The sequence below is a fragment of the Mytilus trossulus genome, chromosome 7 (genome assembly GCF_036588685.1).
Source record: "Mytilus trossulus isolate FHL-02 chromosome 7, PNRI_Mtr1.1.1.hap1, whole genome shotgun sequence".
Taxonomy (NCBI): domain Eukaryota; kingdom Metazoa; phylum Mollusca; class Bivalvia; order Mytilida; family Mytilidae; genus Mytilus; species Mytilus trossulus.
The window spans coordinates 31,965,892-31,982,953 of record NC_086379.1 but is presented as its reverse complement, the minus strand read 5'-3'; the positions used below and the strand labels follow the sequence as shown (position 1 = coordinate 31,982,953).

The window sequence follows — 17,062 nt, the reverse complement described above, 5'->3', positions numbered from 1 at the left end:
TGGTTATTATCTTAAATTTTATTATAGATAGAGATAAACTGTAAACAGCAATTATGTTCAGCAAAGTAAGATTTACAAATAAGTCAAAAATACCGAAATGGTCAATTGACCCCCTAAGGAGTTATTGTCCTTTATAGTCAATTTTTAACAATTTTCATAAAATTTGTAAATTTTTATTAACATTTTCCACTGAAACTACTGGGCCAAGTTCATTATAGATAGAGATAAATGTAAGCAGCAAGACTAGTAAAGTAAGATTTACAAACACATCACCATCACCAAAACACAATTTTGTCATGAATCCATCTGCTTCCTTTGTTTAATATTCACATAGACCAAGGTGAGCGACACAGGCTCTTTGGAGCCTCTAGTTTTAATAAGCATGGTAACCTATGTTTGATTTTATGTTTTTTTCCTAGTTCTTTCCTAGATGTACTACATTTTTCAAAATCACAAAGTGACAATATTATGTGGAATCTATTGACTTAATTTGGATTTTTGTTCAATTTAAGCATATTTCTGTAAACTCTGTAAAAACCAGCTGAATTTTAAAACACTTTCTTTCATTAAGGAAATTTTAAGCTTTTTAATGATAAAAATTAGTGCTCATTAAATTGTTCTATATCCAATGAAATTTTTCCAATAAAGTGTGTGGTTCAATTTTTTAAAATTTTTATATTTTTATATAAGGTTGTATATTGGTATCACATTGTCGTTGGCGTCGTTGTCAGCATTGTCCGAAGATGGATGGTTTCAGGATAATATATTTAGTATAAGTAAATAGAAATGAATAAAAATTTTACACAATGTTTATAACCACAAAAGGAAGGTTGGGATTGATTTTGGAGGTTATGGTCCCAACAGTTTAGGGGTTAGGAGCCAACAAGGTCCCAAAACAAGCATTTATCTAGTTTCAGGACAATAAGTTGTTCATAAGTATTTCAATTACTCTGAAATTGTACCACAATGTTCATACCATAAAGTAGAAGGTTTATATGGATTTATTTTAAGGGTTATGGGGCAAACAGTTTAGAAATTAAGGGCCAAAAAGGGGCCAGAAACAAGCATTTTTGAAGTTTCTGGACAATAACTTATGTTTAACTGTATGGATCTCTCTGACATTGTACCACAAGGTTCCAGATAATGAAGGGAAGGCTTGGTGTCAGTTTTGGGTTAATATCCCTGAAATTTAGGAATGAGGTACCTAAAAAGGGCCAAAAAGAAGCATTTTTCTAGTTTAGAGACAATTACTTGTGTTTAAGTGTATGGATCTCTCTGAAATTATACTACAAGGTTTCCTTCTACCAAGGAAAGGCTGGAATTGAGTTTTGGGTTCTTGCTGCAAGCTGGGTTTCAATAAGTGAGGGACCAAAAAAGAGGCCCAAATAAGCATGTTTGTAGTTTTCAGTCAATAACTTGTGTTTAAGTGTATAAATCTCTCTTACAAGTGTCCATACTACAAAGGGATGGTTACAGGAGGTAATGGATCAAATCATTAAGTAATTAGGGGCAAAAAAGGGGTGAAACAAGGTCTTTTCTAGTTAAAGGACAATTTAGACAATTTAAAAGCCGTAGAAGTGAGGTAATCCAATTAAAATTTTAAGAAACTGTCATATATGTGTACGATTTCTTAATTACCTCCCTTTCACTTCTTGAAAATTATGTATAAGGAAATGATAATTGTCTTGAGATGTGTAGCTGTTAATTTCTTTTTAGAAGTTACTGTTAATTAATATTTATTTTAACCGTAACTGTAAGTCATTTTATATTTTAATACTTTATGATGTAATTAATTAAATGAGTAGTTATTGTTGCAAACTCAATTAGAAATTTGTATTGAGATTATTTTTGGAATACAGGATTGGGGGAGGGTGAAACAAAATTTGGAGGGGTGGGGGTAAAATTTTTCTCATTTCAGATTTCAGAAATTGAAAAGAATTTTTCTTCAAATACTTTTCATTTGACGGGATTAATTTTCAACAGCATAGTGTATTGCTCAAATACAAAAACAAATTTTAAAGTTCATTAGACAACACTCATTCTGTGTCAGAAACCTTTGCTGTGTCAATTTTTAATAACAATCCAAATTCAGTGCTGTATCAAGCTTGAATGTTGTGTCCATACTTGCCCCAACTGTATAGGGTTCAACCTCTGCGTTCATTTGGTTATCATTTGCCACTCATGGGTTGTAAGTTCCTCCTTAGTTTCTTCCCTTTGAAATTCTTACTTTTAAAAGAGAAGTGGAGAGATATTATGCAAGTAAATAAATCAGTATAAAGATATAATTGTTAAAAGAACAAAACTTCATGTTTTGTAAATTTATTTTAAACAGGTAAAAAAACAGAAAAAGATGCAGACAGTGATGGCTATATTCCAACAGACTGTTACCCTGTTGGTTCCACACCAGAAGAGAAACCAGTCAACAGAATAACTTATGTTAAAGGTCTCAGCAAAAGTGAGGGAGCAGTCAATAAAGACACTCATGGTTATGAGCCAATGAAAGTCAGCAGTGAACTATCCTTACCTGGGACGGGGTCCAGTACAGAAGGATCAAGTTTCAGTAGTAATCACAGTTCTGGTGCCCTGTTACCAGCAGGAACAGTATCTGATGATGACAAATCTTAAGATAGAAACAGGAAATACAAAGTAATCTCCCTTTGTCTGTGATCTGTGGCCAAGTTGAATTTAAGCTTGGACAACAACAAAATAAAATGTGATTATTCAGATGATTAATTGGTATATGTTATATGTTCATTCATGTAGGAACTTTGATTAGTTAGTTCTCAACTTTTTGAAAGCAGTTGGACATTTTCTAACCAAAATTACACAGATTCTTCTTCTGGATTAGAAGTTGGGTACCTGCTATTTTTATTTGAGATAGACACAAAAAGAATTTAGCTGGATTAAATATTTATGTGAGTACTGAAGTTTCCCCAAAATCAACAAAACAAAAATAAAAAAAACCCAATACAACACATTGCAAACCATATTTGCAAAAAGTGCTAGTCTCTTTAGAAAACTATAATAAATACACAGAAACTTATAAAAATATCAGTAAAATCTACAAATAAGTCAAAAACTGTAATCGGCTTCTTATGTGATTGTTTTTTTCTTTTTGGCAGTTATCTTTAAATTTATAGTAGATTGAGATAATACAGTACACATGAAACATATTAAGGGTCAATGTACTTAAATTTGTTTTATAATGTTCTATGATTGGATCTTCATTTTTAACTGGTCTCAATCTAACTTAAAGAAAGATGTCATTGGTTTCTTATAGTTTTAATGACTATCATGTTGTAAATTTATGTTGTTAGCATTCAGACTCATTGGACCTAATAGTGTTTTTTTTTCAGTTTAAAAATATCATTATTTATAACATGTATTTGTGTGTGTTTTTAATTGTATTGCAAGAATTATAAAATGATGGTGCTGTTGTTTATTTGTATATATAAGATATAAATCTGTTCTTTAATTAATCTTGATTTAAAAATCAAAAAAATCAAAAAAATTAAAATAATGAATTATACATTGATATGTTTATATTTTGCATAATTGATTTAAGCATATAGAGTGACTCCTGACTACTGATTATTTTGATAATGATTGAAATGCTCTAAAATTGTGTTGTTATAATTAATATACTTATTTCTAAAATTATTATGAATTTGTCTTGTCTGTGAGAAATATTGTAAGTATTCTAGCCTCCCCTTACTTGCAGAGTTGGGGTAATTGTAATTGTAATCGTTAATCAGCTGTAATTGATTACAATTTTTCAAGTAATCATTGTAATCATTAATCAGCCAAAAATCTGATTACATGTAATTTAATTTAAACAATTACTTTTCAAAATACCCTATAATCCTGATTACTTTATGATTACATTCTGATTACAATGAAAAAAATCTTAAACTGTGTTTATGGTCAATAAAGGAAACTTTTTGTTATTTTTATTCAATTTATATTGAACATGTTTAATGAGATAGTTTGGTTTACCTTTTTTTTTTTTTTTATATATTAAACATGACAATTGGTTTGTATACTTCAGTAAAAATAAGCAGTTACAGTATAGAAAAGCCATTTAATAGCCTAGGAAGAGAGAAGAGACATATAATACAATTATAGGTTCTGGCCTTAGTTAAAGATATTTTACATATATTCACAATTTAAAGATGTACATATTTGATAATAACTGTTGTATTCAAGCAATACTTTTCTTTAACCCTTAATCATAATCTTAACATGTTAATGTTGTGATTTTTGTCATCTTTGAATTGACAGGTAGGAAACCAATTAAGGTTTGTTTTTATTGCAATTACCAACTGAGTATAGCTGTAGGACAATATATATGGTAAAAGATAAATCAGACATGTGATAATTTATTCAATAAGCACAAAATTAATTAAAAGTTGGACAAATATTTAAAATAAGAAAATTTTGGTATGTATTTGGACTGGACATGTAAAATGCAATGATTTTTAGCACTTGTATTTTGTTTACAATTTGATTAAACTGGTACAATTTCATCCATATTTCAACTCCCATAAACTGCACCTTGAAACACATATAAATTAAAGTCTAGAATATGTCAGAAGACAAACAGCATATGCTTTTTATAAAGCTATATTCAATTGAAGTCAAAATAATTCAGAGATACATGATGATAAAGTGCAATGGGTCGTAACCAGTGACACAATGTTCATGTATGTATGAAGTGAACTTTTGAGGTTTATTAAATAGATGAAGTTGGAAGTTATTATTTTATGATATAGCAAACACAATACTTTCTAAAAAATGCTATAGTTATATATTAAGTGTTTATTTATTCACATCATGCAAAATGTTTTTTTTTTAATCGTACAAATGACAAAGTAATTGTAATTTGATCAATTACATTAAAAGTAATCGGACCCATCTCTGCTTACTTGGGACTTTGTTAAGTGTTTTTATCACAGGAATTTTCCAGTTATGAGAAATTGGAAAATATTATCTTTGGTTTATACATTGTAGCATCCTTTCATCTGACAGTAAAAACCTTGCCAAAGCGGATTTTTTGCTTTTGCTTTGCAGATGAATTTAATTTGCAGCCACTTCAGAATTCAGAATGGATCATTGAATCTGATGGCCTATGTTTGATCTGCATGTTAAAAACCTTTTCACAAAGTAATGATGGGTCTGTAGGTCTGTAGCTGACAATCCATTTCTGAGATTCTTACAGCAATAGGTTACATATATTTGCCGTATTGAATGATTGTTAGGTGTACATGTGCATCTGACCTTGATTTAACTTTCTTGGTTCATTGATTACCATCAACTAAGTGATTAGGTCAGCTTCTCATATGCAATAAGCAATAAATCAACTATATTTGGTCTCAAGAGTGATTATAAGGTGTACATGTATGTATGGCAAGGTTAATCTGAGATCTGGTCTATTGAAACTATTAGGATTTAAGAACCTTGATTCTAAAGCTTTCATAATTCAATCAATTAACATCTGTTGAGGAGGCAAGACGTTTCAGTATATGGATTCTCTGTTTCAGTTATCTGAGCGGCACCAAAAAGTTAAAATTTTAGCTGAAAATGAAGCTTGATGAAGATAATCAAGAAATAATTTCTTTTTGAAATAGTCAGTAGTTTATTTTTGTAACCAGAGATTATGTATATGGAAAAAATAATACTTTATTTCAATGATTATGACTTAAAATTGTTGTGTTTGTGAACATTTTATTTTCATTTGCTAAATTAATTGTACTAAACGTCTGTTGACAGTGTATTACTTGCAGATTATGTTTTCATGCACCTTCCACATTTTGCTTCATATTTTATGCATTTATTAAGGTTGACAGAAGTAAACAGATTTTCAAATCTTGTGAATTGAGTAAGAAGAGACTAAACAATGTAACAAACAACACCTATATAAGCAAAAAGATGAATGAAATTAGCTGGGAAAAAGTTAGGGGTCATCAATTTTAAAGTAAAGTAGTGATACGGAAAACATGAGTATATCTGTAGCAGTCAAACTGACCCCTTTGACATGAAATTGTCCATATTTGTATATCAGACTAACCTGCTTTTGTATAATTTTGATATAATTTGGCCAACAAGTAGTACAGTGTAAAATCTGATTGAGGAAAAGTTGGTGGATTATTTTTGATTTCATTTATTATTCTTTTTAAAAAATACATTGCAAATATCACTGTTCTGTCTGATTTTCATATTCTTTTCTGAAAACACTTTCCATATGTTTATGCATGAAGGTCTTCAGCAAAAATCCTTGTTTGGTTACAAACCGATAAAAAATAATGTAACCAACATAATAACTTTTTAAAAAACTTTTTTCCTTTGAACATACAAGTTATAAAAAGATCCATTTGAATTTATTTGTCTGACATTAGACACATGCACCATGATTCTATTGTCAGCCTCTTAATGTGTACAATTGATATAAATTGTATTTTTGGAAAAAAATAATCATTTGTAAATAAGTCTCTATAAGTCATTGTAATTTATTGTTATATGCTGCGAAATAATTGTTGTCAATAAAAGCACAAAAAATCTGATGTTTTATATAGATCTGAATGCTAATTTCATCAGGGAACTTCCATAAGTTCAACCATTTTCCAGACTTATTATTAGATCCTGTGAAAACACTGAAGTAATGTTTATATAGAAGTAATCCTATAAGTTGTATTTGTATATATACTCTCCAGCAGATTTATATAACACTCTAACATTTGTAGTGCTCATAATGTAGATGTGTGTATAGCAAATAATAAATAGAGATGCAGTGGAATCCTTGTGTTCACTAGGCCACTTATAATGCTCATTAACCTATTTGGTCATATCTGCAATGTAAAATAAATAGACAGAACTACATAACTTTTTGTTTTAAAAGAGAAACACCATCTGTTTTTTTGTTAAATTATATGTAATTTGTGTTTTATATAAATATTCTATAAATACACATTTTTTTTTAGAAATAACTCATATTTATCAAATGATCATGAATTAAGGAAAAAAACGTCAATTTTTGCTGTATATGTATCAAATTTGAAAAAATGCATTATTGACTTTTTCATAAAAATTGGTACAAATGATTTTCAGATGTAATCAAACCGAATGTCATTTTAAAAAAGAGGGATCAATGAATTTGTTTTCAAGTAAGATAAGTTTGAATGATAAAAATCAGTCGAAAAATGCATCTTTTCCCAATATGTTACCTTTTGATGTTGCGAAAATAACATATTACATTAGCAACATCATTATATCCCCTGTTACTGTATCGTATGCCCTTAAATACAGATGACATACATTTCACAAAGCTTGGCTTAAAAGTTTTGCAAGCAACTCAGTCATCTATATTTGTTTTAAATTTTTTTAAAAATCTTATCTAGCATTCTCTACATTTCAGATGAGAGTATTTGATAATTTGTAAGTTTCTTTAAGACTTCACATGCATCTATAATTAGGGAAATATGTAATGGTTAGACAAGGCCATGATTATTAAGTTAACAAATAGTTTGAAAGTTCTTAGTGGTCACACATATAACGCCATTCAATTGACAAATAATTTTGTTTGAAAAAAAGGAAGTGTATGTTATGACTCTGTTCCCATTGTCAATATAGGAAAATCTGATTAGTTAGAACTGAAACTAGAAGTCTTACTATTGTTTTTAAGGGTGATGTAAATGCAAATGACAGTTTTCAATGTTTTCACCTTTGGGCTGCAGAACTGATTTGTATAAACCCGTTGTTTGATGGAAATGGGGAATATATCAAAGAGACAACAACCCGACCAAAGAGCAGATAACAGCCAAAGGCCACCAACAGTTCTTCAATGTATCGAGAAAATCCTGCAACCCGATGTGAATCTCAGCTGGCCCCTACATAAGAGTCTGTCTAAGATTACCTTAGTTGTATTTGGAACACCTTTTTTGGAATTTTGGGAACTCAATGCTTGTTCGGATTTATTACTGTTTTAATCTTAGCGTCATTCATACAGATACAGATATAGAGGATGTCGCAATCGTTGTTAATATGGAAAATGGGGTCTCCCGTGCACTGCTTTGTTTGCATGTGTTGTGACTGTGTGTATTTTGAGCCAACTAGTAGTAATTTGAAAAATGTTTTAGTACTTCAGTAATTTTATTTTGTTTTAACCAATCTAACTAAAACTCGAAATCAAAGTCTCTACAGTGTCGCCTGACTGATTGGACGCAATCACTGTCTTTACAAATACTGAGTTTGAGTATTGTGGTGTTTTTATTGCTGGAATGTCACAATATTTGTTGCGTGGTATTCTTCGAACTTTTGGCAGTTATGTTTCTCTTAGGACGTGCTGTTTTGAGAAATTCGTCCGGTTCAATAGCGCGAATAAGCCCCTAATCCACTTTGTACATAAATAACAACTTCTAGCTTGTTCGTCTTGCAATTGTTTGGAGGTCTTGTAGTTCCAGTTGGGCAAGCGTATTGGAGACACACCCGTCCTCTCTTGACTTGTTATTTATGGTGATAAATCTTTCCACTTGTTTATGTTTGTTAACGTGTAGGGGTCACATACTATGTCTCCAAATTCCACCGTTGATCAATAAGTGAGGGACCAAAAAAGAGGCCCAAATAAGCATGTTTGTAGTTTTCAGTCAATAACTTGTGTTTAAGTGTATAAATCTCTCTTACAAGTGTCCATACTACAAAGGGATGGTTACAGGAGGTAATGGATCAAATCATTAAGTAATTAGGGGCAAAAAAGGGGTGAAACAAGGTCTTTTCTAGTTAAAGGACAATTTAGACAATTTAAAAGCCGTAGAAGTGAGGTAATCCAATTAAAATTTTAAGAAACTGTCATATATGTGTACGATTTCTTAATTACCTCCCTTTCACTTCTTGAAAATTATGTATAAGGAAATGATAATTGTCTTGAGATGTGTAGCTGTTAATTTCTTTTTAGAAGTTACTGTTAATTAATATTTATTTTAACCGTAACTGTAAGTCATTTTATATTTTAATACTTTATGATGTAATTAATTAAATGAGTAGTTATTGTTGCAAACTCAATTAGAAATTTGTATTGAGATTATTTTTGGAATACAGGATTGGGGGAGGGTGAAACAAAATTTGGAGGGGTGGGGGTAAAATTTTTCTCATTTCAGATTTCAGAAATTGAAAAGAATTTTTCTTCAAATACTTTTCATTTGACGGGATTAATTTTCAACAGCATAGTGTATTGCTCAAATACAAAAACAAATTTTAAAGTTCATTAGACAACACTCATTCTGTGTCAGAAACCTTTGCTGTGTCAATTTTTAATAACAATCCAAATTCAGTGCTGTATCAAGCTTGAATGTTGTGTCCATACTTGCCCCAACTGTATAGGGTTCAACCTCTGCGTTCATTTGGTTATCATTTGCCACTCATGGGTTGTAAGTTCCTCCTTAGTTTCTTCCCTTTGAAATTCTTACTTTTAAAAGAGAAGTGGAGAGATATTATGCAAGTAAATAAATCAGTATAAAGATATAATTGTTAAAAGAACAAAACTTCATGTTTTGTAAATTTATTTTAAACAGGTAAAAAAACAGAAAAAGATGCAGACAGTGATGGCTATATTCCAACAGACTGTTACCCTGTTGGTTCCACACCAGAAGAGAAACCAGTCAACAGAATAACTTATGTTAAAGGTCTCAGCAAAAGTGAGGGAGCAGTCAATAAAGACACTCATGGTTATGAGCCAATGAAAGTCAGCAGTGAACTATCCTTACCTGGGACGGGGTCCAGTACAGAAGGATCAAGTTTCAGTAGTAATCACAGTTCTGGTGCCCTGTTACCAGCAGGAACAGTATCTGATGATGACAAATCTTAAGATAGAAACAGGAAATACAAAGTAATCTCCCTTTGTCTGTGATCTGTGGCCAAGTTGAATTTAAGCTTGGACAACAACAAAATAAAATGTGATTATTCAGATGATTAATTGGTATATGTTATATGTTCATTCATGTAGGAACTTTGATTAGTTAGTTCTCAACTTTTTGAAAGCAGTTGGACATTTTCTAACCAAAATTACACAGATTCTTCTTCTGGATTAGAAGTTGGGTACCTGCTATTTTTATTTGAGATAGACACAAAAAGAATTTAGCTGGATTAAATATTTATGTGAGTACTGAAGTTTCCCCAAAATCAACAAAACAAAAATAAAAAAAACCCAATACAACACATTGCAAACCATATTTGCAAAAAGTGCTAGTCTCTTTAGAAAACTATAATAAATACACAGAAACTTATAAAAATATCAGTAAAATCTACAAATAAGTCAAAAACTGTAATCGGCTTCTTATGTGATTGTTTTTTTCTTTTTGGCAGTTATCTTTAAATTTATAGTAGATTGAGATAATACAGTACACATGAAACATATTAAGGGTCAATGTACTTAAATTTGTTTTATAATGTTCTATGATTGGATCTTCATTTTTAACTGGTCTCAATCTAACTTAAAGAAAGATGTCATTGGTTTCTTATAGTTTTAATGACTATCATGTTGTAAATTTATGTTGTTAGCATTCAGACTCATTGGACCTAATAGTGTTTTTTTTTCAGTTTAAAAATATCATTATTTATAACATGTATTTGTGTGTGTTTTTAATTGTATTGCAAGAATTATAAAATGATGGTGCTGTTGTTTATTTGTATATATAAGATATAAATCTGTTCTTTAATTAATCTTGATTTAAAAATCAAAAAAATCAAAAAAATTAAAATAATGAATTATACATTGATATGTTTATATTTTGCATAATTGATTTAAGCATATAGAGTGACTCCTGACTACTGATTATTTTGATAATGATTGAAATGCTCTAAAATTGTGTTGTTATAATTAATATACTTATTTCTAAAATTATTATGAATTTGTCTTGTCTGTGAGAAATATTGTAAGTATTCTAGCCTCCCCTTACTTGCAGAGTTGGGGTAATTGTAATTGTAATCGTTAATCAGCTGTAATTGATTACAATTTTTCAAGTAATCATTGTAATCATTAATCAGCCAAAAATCTGATTACATGTAATTTAATTTAAACAATTACTTTTCAAAATACCCTATAATCCTGATTACTTTATGATTACATTCTGATTACAATGAAAAAAATCTTAAACTGTGTTTATGGTCAATAAAGGAAACTTTTTGTTATTTTTATTCAATTTATATTGAACATGTTTAATGAGATAGTTTGGTTTACCTTTTTTTTTTTTTTTATATATTAAACATGACAATTGGTTTGTATACTTCAGTAAAAATAAGCAGTTACAGTATAGAAAAGCCATTTAATAGCCTAGGAAGAGAGAAGAGACATATAATACAATTATAGGTTCTGGCCTTAGTTAAAGATATTTTACATATATTCACAATTTAAAGATGTACATATTTGATAATAACTGTTGTATTCAAGCAATACTTTTCTTTAACCCTTAATCATAATCTTAACATGTTAATGTTGTGATTTTTGTCATCTTTGAATTGACAGGTAGGAAACCAATTAAGGTTTGTTTTTATTGCAATTACCAACTGAGTATAGCTGTAGGACAATATATATGGTAAAAGATAAATCAGACATGTGATAATTTATTCAATAAGCACAAAATTAATTAAAAGTTGGACAAATATTTAAAATAAGAAAATTTTGGTATGTATTTGGACTGGACATGTAAAATGCAATGATTTTTAGCACTTGTATTTTGTTTACAATTTGATTAAACTGGTACAATTTCATCCATATTTCAACTCCCATAAACTGCACCTTGAAACACATATAAATTAAAGTCTAGAATATGTCAGAAGACAAACAGCATATGCTTTTTATAAAGCTATATTCAATTGAAGTCAAAATAATTCAGAGATACATGATGATAAAGTGCAATGGGTCGTAACCAGTGACACAATGTTCATGTATGTATGAAGTGAACTTTTGAGGTTTATTAAATAGATGAAGTTGGAAGTTATTATTTTATGATATAGCAAACACAATACTTTCTAAAAAATGCTATAGTTATATATTAAGTGTTTATTTATTCACATCATGCAAAATGTTTTTTTTTTAATCGTACAAATGACAAAGTAATTGTAATTTGATCAATTACATTAAAAGTAATCGGACCCATCTCTGCTTACTTGGGACTTTGTTAAGTGTTTTTATCACAGGAATTTTCCAGTTATGAGAAATTGGAAAATATTATCTTTGGTTTATACATTGTAGCATCCTTTCATCTGACAGTAAAAACCTTGCCAAAGCGGATTTTTTGCTTTTGCTTTGCAGATGAATTTAATTTGCAGCCACTTCAGAATTCAGAATGGATCATTGAATCTGATGGCCTATGTTTGATCTGCATGTTAAAAACCTTTTCACAAAGTAATGATGGGTCTGTAGGTCTGTAGCTGACAATCCATTTCTGAGATTCTTACAGCAATAGGTTACATATATTTGCCGTATTGAATGATTGTTAGGTGTACATGTGCATCTGACCTTGATTTAACTTTCTTGGTTCATTGATTACCATCAACTAAGTGATTAGGTCAGCTTCTCATATGCAATAAGCAATAAATCAACTATATTTGGTCTCAAGAGTGATTATAAGGTGTACATGTATGTATGGCAAGGTTAATCTGAGATCTGGTCTATTGAAACTATTAGGATTTAAGAACCTTGATTCTAAAGCTTTCATAATTCAATCAATTAACATCTGTTGAGGAGGCAAGACGTTTCAGTATATGGATTCTCTGTTTCAGTTATCTGAGCGGCACCAAAAAGTTAAAATTTTAGCTGAAAATGAAGCTTGATGAAGATAATCAAGAAATAATTTCTTTTTGAAATAGTCAGTAGTTTATTTTTGTAACCAGAGATTATGTATATGGAAAAAATAATACTTTATTTCAATGATTATGACTTAAAATTGTTGTGTTTGTGAACATTTTATTTTCATTTGCTAAATTAATTGTACTAAACGTCTGTTGACAGTGTATTACTTGCAGATTATGTTTTCATGCACCTTCCACATTTTGCTTCATATTTTATGCATTTATTAAGGTTGACAGAAGTAAACAGATTTTCAAATCTTGTGAATTGAGTAAGAAGAGACTAAACAATGTAACAAACAACACCTATATAAGCAAAAAGATGAATGAAATTAGCTGGGAAAAAGTTAGGGGTCATCAATTTTAAAGTAAAGTAGTGATACGGAAAACATGAGTATATCTGTAGCAGTCAAACTGACCCCTTTGACATGAAATTGTCCATATTTGTATATCAGACTAACCTGCTTTTGTATAATTTTGATATAATTTGGCCAACAAGTAGTACAGTGTAAAATCTGATTGAGGAAAAGTTGGTGGATTATTTTTGATTTCATTTATTATTCTTTTTAAAAAATACATTGCAAATATCACTGTTCTGTCTGATTTTCATATTCTTTTCTGAAAACACTTTCCATATGTTTATGCATGAAGGTCTTCAGCAAAAATCCTTGTTTGGTTACAAACCGATAAAAAATAATGTAACCAACATAATAACTTTTTAAAAAACTTTTTTCCTTTGAACATACAAGTTATAAAAAGATCCATTTGAATTTATTTGTCTGACATTAGACACATGCACCATGATTCTATTGTCAGCCTCTTAATGTGTACAATTGATATAAATTGTATTTTTGGAAAAAAATAATCATTTGTAAATAAGTCTCTATAAGTCATTGTAATTTATTGTTATATGCTGCGAAATAATTGTTGTCAATAAAAGCACAAAAAATCTGATGTTTTATATAGATCTGAATGCTAATTTCATCAGGGAACTTCCATAAGTTCAACCATTTTCCAGACTTATTATTAGATCCTGTGAAAACACTGAAGTAATGTTTATATAGAAGTAATCCTATAAGTTGTATTTGTATATATACTCTCCAGCAGATTTATATAACACTCTAACATTTGTAGTGCTCATAATGTAGATGTGTGTATAGCAAATAATAAATAGAGATGCAGTGGAATCCTTGTGTTCACTAGGCCACTTATAATGCTCATTAACCTATTTGGTCATATCTGCAATGTAAAATAAATAGACAGAACTACATAACTTTTTGTTTTAAAAGAGAAACACCATCTGTTTTTTTGTTAAATTATATGTAATTTGTGTTTTATATAAATATTCTATAAATACACATTTTTTTTTAGAAATAACTCATATTTATCAAATGATCATGAATTAAGGAAAAAAACGTCAATTTTTGCTGTATATGTATCAAATTTGAAAAAATGCATTATTGACTTTTTCATAAAAATTGGTACAAATGATTTTCAGATGTAATCAAACCGAATGTCATTTTAAAAAAGAGGGATCAATGAATTTGTTTTCAAGTAAGATAAGTTTGAATGATAAAAATCAGTCGAAAAATGCATCTTTTCCCAATATGTTACCTTTTGATGTTGCGAAAATAACATATTACATTAGCAACATCATTATATCCCCTGTTACTGTATCGTATGCCCTTAAATACAGATGACATACATTTCACAAAGCTTGGCTTAAAAGTTTTGCAAGCAACTCAGTCATCTATATTTGTTTTAAATTTTTTTAAAAATCTTATCTAGCATTCTCTACATTTCAGATGAGAGTATTTGATAATTTGTAAGTTTCTTTAAGACTTCACATGCATCTATAATTAGGGAAATATGTAATGGTTAGACAAGGCCATGATTATTAAGTTAACAAATAGTTTGAAAGTTCTTAGTGGTCACACATATAACGCCATTCAATTGACAAATAATTTTGTTTGAAAAAAAGGAAGTGTATGTTATGACTCTGTTCCCATTGTCAATATAGGAAAATCTGATTAGTTAGAACTGAAACTAGAAGTCTTACTATTGTTTTTAAGGGTGATGTAAATGCAAATGACAGTTTTCAATGTTTTCACCTTTGGGCTGCAGAACTGATTTGTATAAACCCGTTGTTTGATGGAAATGGGGAATATATCAAAGAGACAACAACCCGACCAAAGAGCAGATAACAGCCAAAGGCCACCAACAGTTCTTCAATGTATCGAGAAAATCCTGCAACCCGATGTGAATCTCAGCTGGCCCCTACATAAGAGTCTGTCTAAGATTACCTTAGTTGTATTTGGAACACCTTTTTTGGAATTTTGGGAACTCAATGCTTGTTCGGATTTATTACTGTTTTAATCTTAGCGTCATTCATACAGATACAGATATAGAGGATGTCGCAATCGTTGTTAATATGGAAAATGGGGTCTCCCGTGCACTGCTTTGTTTGCATGTGTTGTGACTGTGTGTATTTTGAGCCAACTAGTAGTAATTTGAAAAATGTTTTAGTACTTCAGTAATTTTATTTTGTTTTAACCAATCTAACTAAAACTCGAAATCAAAGTCTCTACAGTGTCGCCTGACTGATTGGACGCAATCACTGTCTTTACAAATACTGAGTTTGAGTATTGTGGTGTTTTTATTGCTGGAATGTCACAATATTTGTTGCGTGGTATTCTTCGAACTTTTGGCAGTTATGTTTCTCTTAGGACGTGCTGTTTTGAGAAATTCGTCCGGTTCAATAGCGCGAATAAGCCCCTAATCCACTTTGTACATAAATAACAACTTCTAGCTTGTTCGTCTTGCAATTGTTTGGAGGTCTTGTAGTTCCAGTTGGGCAAGCGTATTGGAGACACACCCGTCCTCTCTTGACTTGTTATTTATGGTGATAAATCTTTCCACTTGTTTATGTTTGTTAACGTGTAGGGGTCACATACTATGTCTCCAAATTCCACCGTTGATCAACGAGCGAGATGTCAGCTGTTTTTGGCAATCTTGTGGGGTCAAATTTCTTCTTATTAAAAGCCTAGTGTTAAATTTGCTTTCTTTGCCACGTTTAATATGTGGGTGGTCCATTTGAGGCCCAGGTACGTGTTATGCTTGACTTGTTGTAGTATGAGTCCATTTACACTAGATTTTATGGCTTTTGTTTCTGATGCTTAGGATGTAGAATTTTTTGGCATTGAACCGCATTCCCTAGTACATCAACAATGTACAAGCTTCTGACAAAATTATTAGGCCTTAGAAAGAGTTATTTAAAAGTTATCCTCTTTGTCCCTTCGCCAACAATTAGCGCCTGAACTGGGTAGCAGAAGAGTCAATTCCTAGCTCGTCCCCCTAAACACCTGCCTTAGTATATTGCACGTTTTACATGCTGGAAAAATTAGACCTAGTTAAGAGGACCCTCAATTAGTCTTCCCTTTTGCGCAAATAGTTATTTTCTTTATTCGTTAACCATTTGATAAGTTTATGTGATCTAACAGTTAAACCTGGATGATTTAGGCTGATTAATCATCATTCTTTATGTCAAAGTTACATCTTCAAATGCCATCAATGTCTCCCACGCAGTCTTTTTTTCCTTTTCAAGCATTCAGAGAACCATATCGCAACTGGTAAAGACATATATTACAATAAATGTGTGTAATTTGAAACGTCATTGATATATATTTATCCACAGCTTTTTGCCATCCCAAACACAATCCATAGTTCCTCTACCCCTGTCACGGAATAGTGAAACAGTAACGACTATTCGAATCATGACTCGTGCAAGTTCGTGTGTCATAACATTAGACACATGCACCATGATTCTATTGTCAGCCTCTTAATGTGAACATGGTGATAAACTTGAAATAAATCTCGAAGTAGATAAGATAGAATATCCTGAGCATTTGTTATAAGAATCAAGAGCTACATTTAGGGGAAAGGAGATACACAGGAGAATACAGAGTCAAAACAAGATTACGACAATAAGAAAGAACTTTTAAGTTTTCATTCGCAACAGCTTGCTCAATACATTTTGAGGAAAAGGTAGTTGTAGCAACAATTGTCAGGATGTTCTGTGTTATCCACCACATGGTGATGTCTCAAGCTTAGCATCATGTTCACGAGAAGAGGCTGACACTTGAATCAAGTTGCATGTTTCTGATGCAGTGAAACAGATTCAACTGAGTCATGACTCGAACAGTCGATACTGATGTTGCTGTCATTG

The 17,062-nt window shown here is 30.7% G+C and overlaps 1 protein-coding gene across 1 annotated transcript in view; it reads left to right on the top strand.

Moving 5' to 3' along the window:
• LOC134724946 (probable E3 ubiquitin-protein ligase MGRN1) overlaps positions 1–6,557 on the top strand; it is a 32,542-nt gene extending 25,985 nt beyond the window's left edge. The window contains exon 14 of the mRNA XM_063588340.1: positions 2,333–6,557. Within this exon, the coding sequence (XP_063444410.1) occupies positions 2,333–2,625 (293 nt within the window). The 3' untranslated portion in view covers positions 2,626–6,557. The remainder of the gene's footprint in view (positions 1–2,332) is intronic.
• Positions 6,558–17,062: the final 10,505 nt, after the last annotated feature.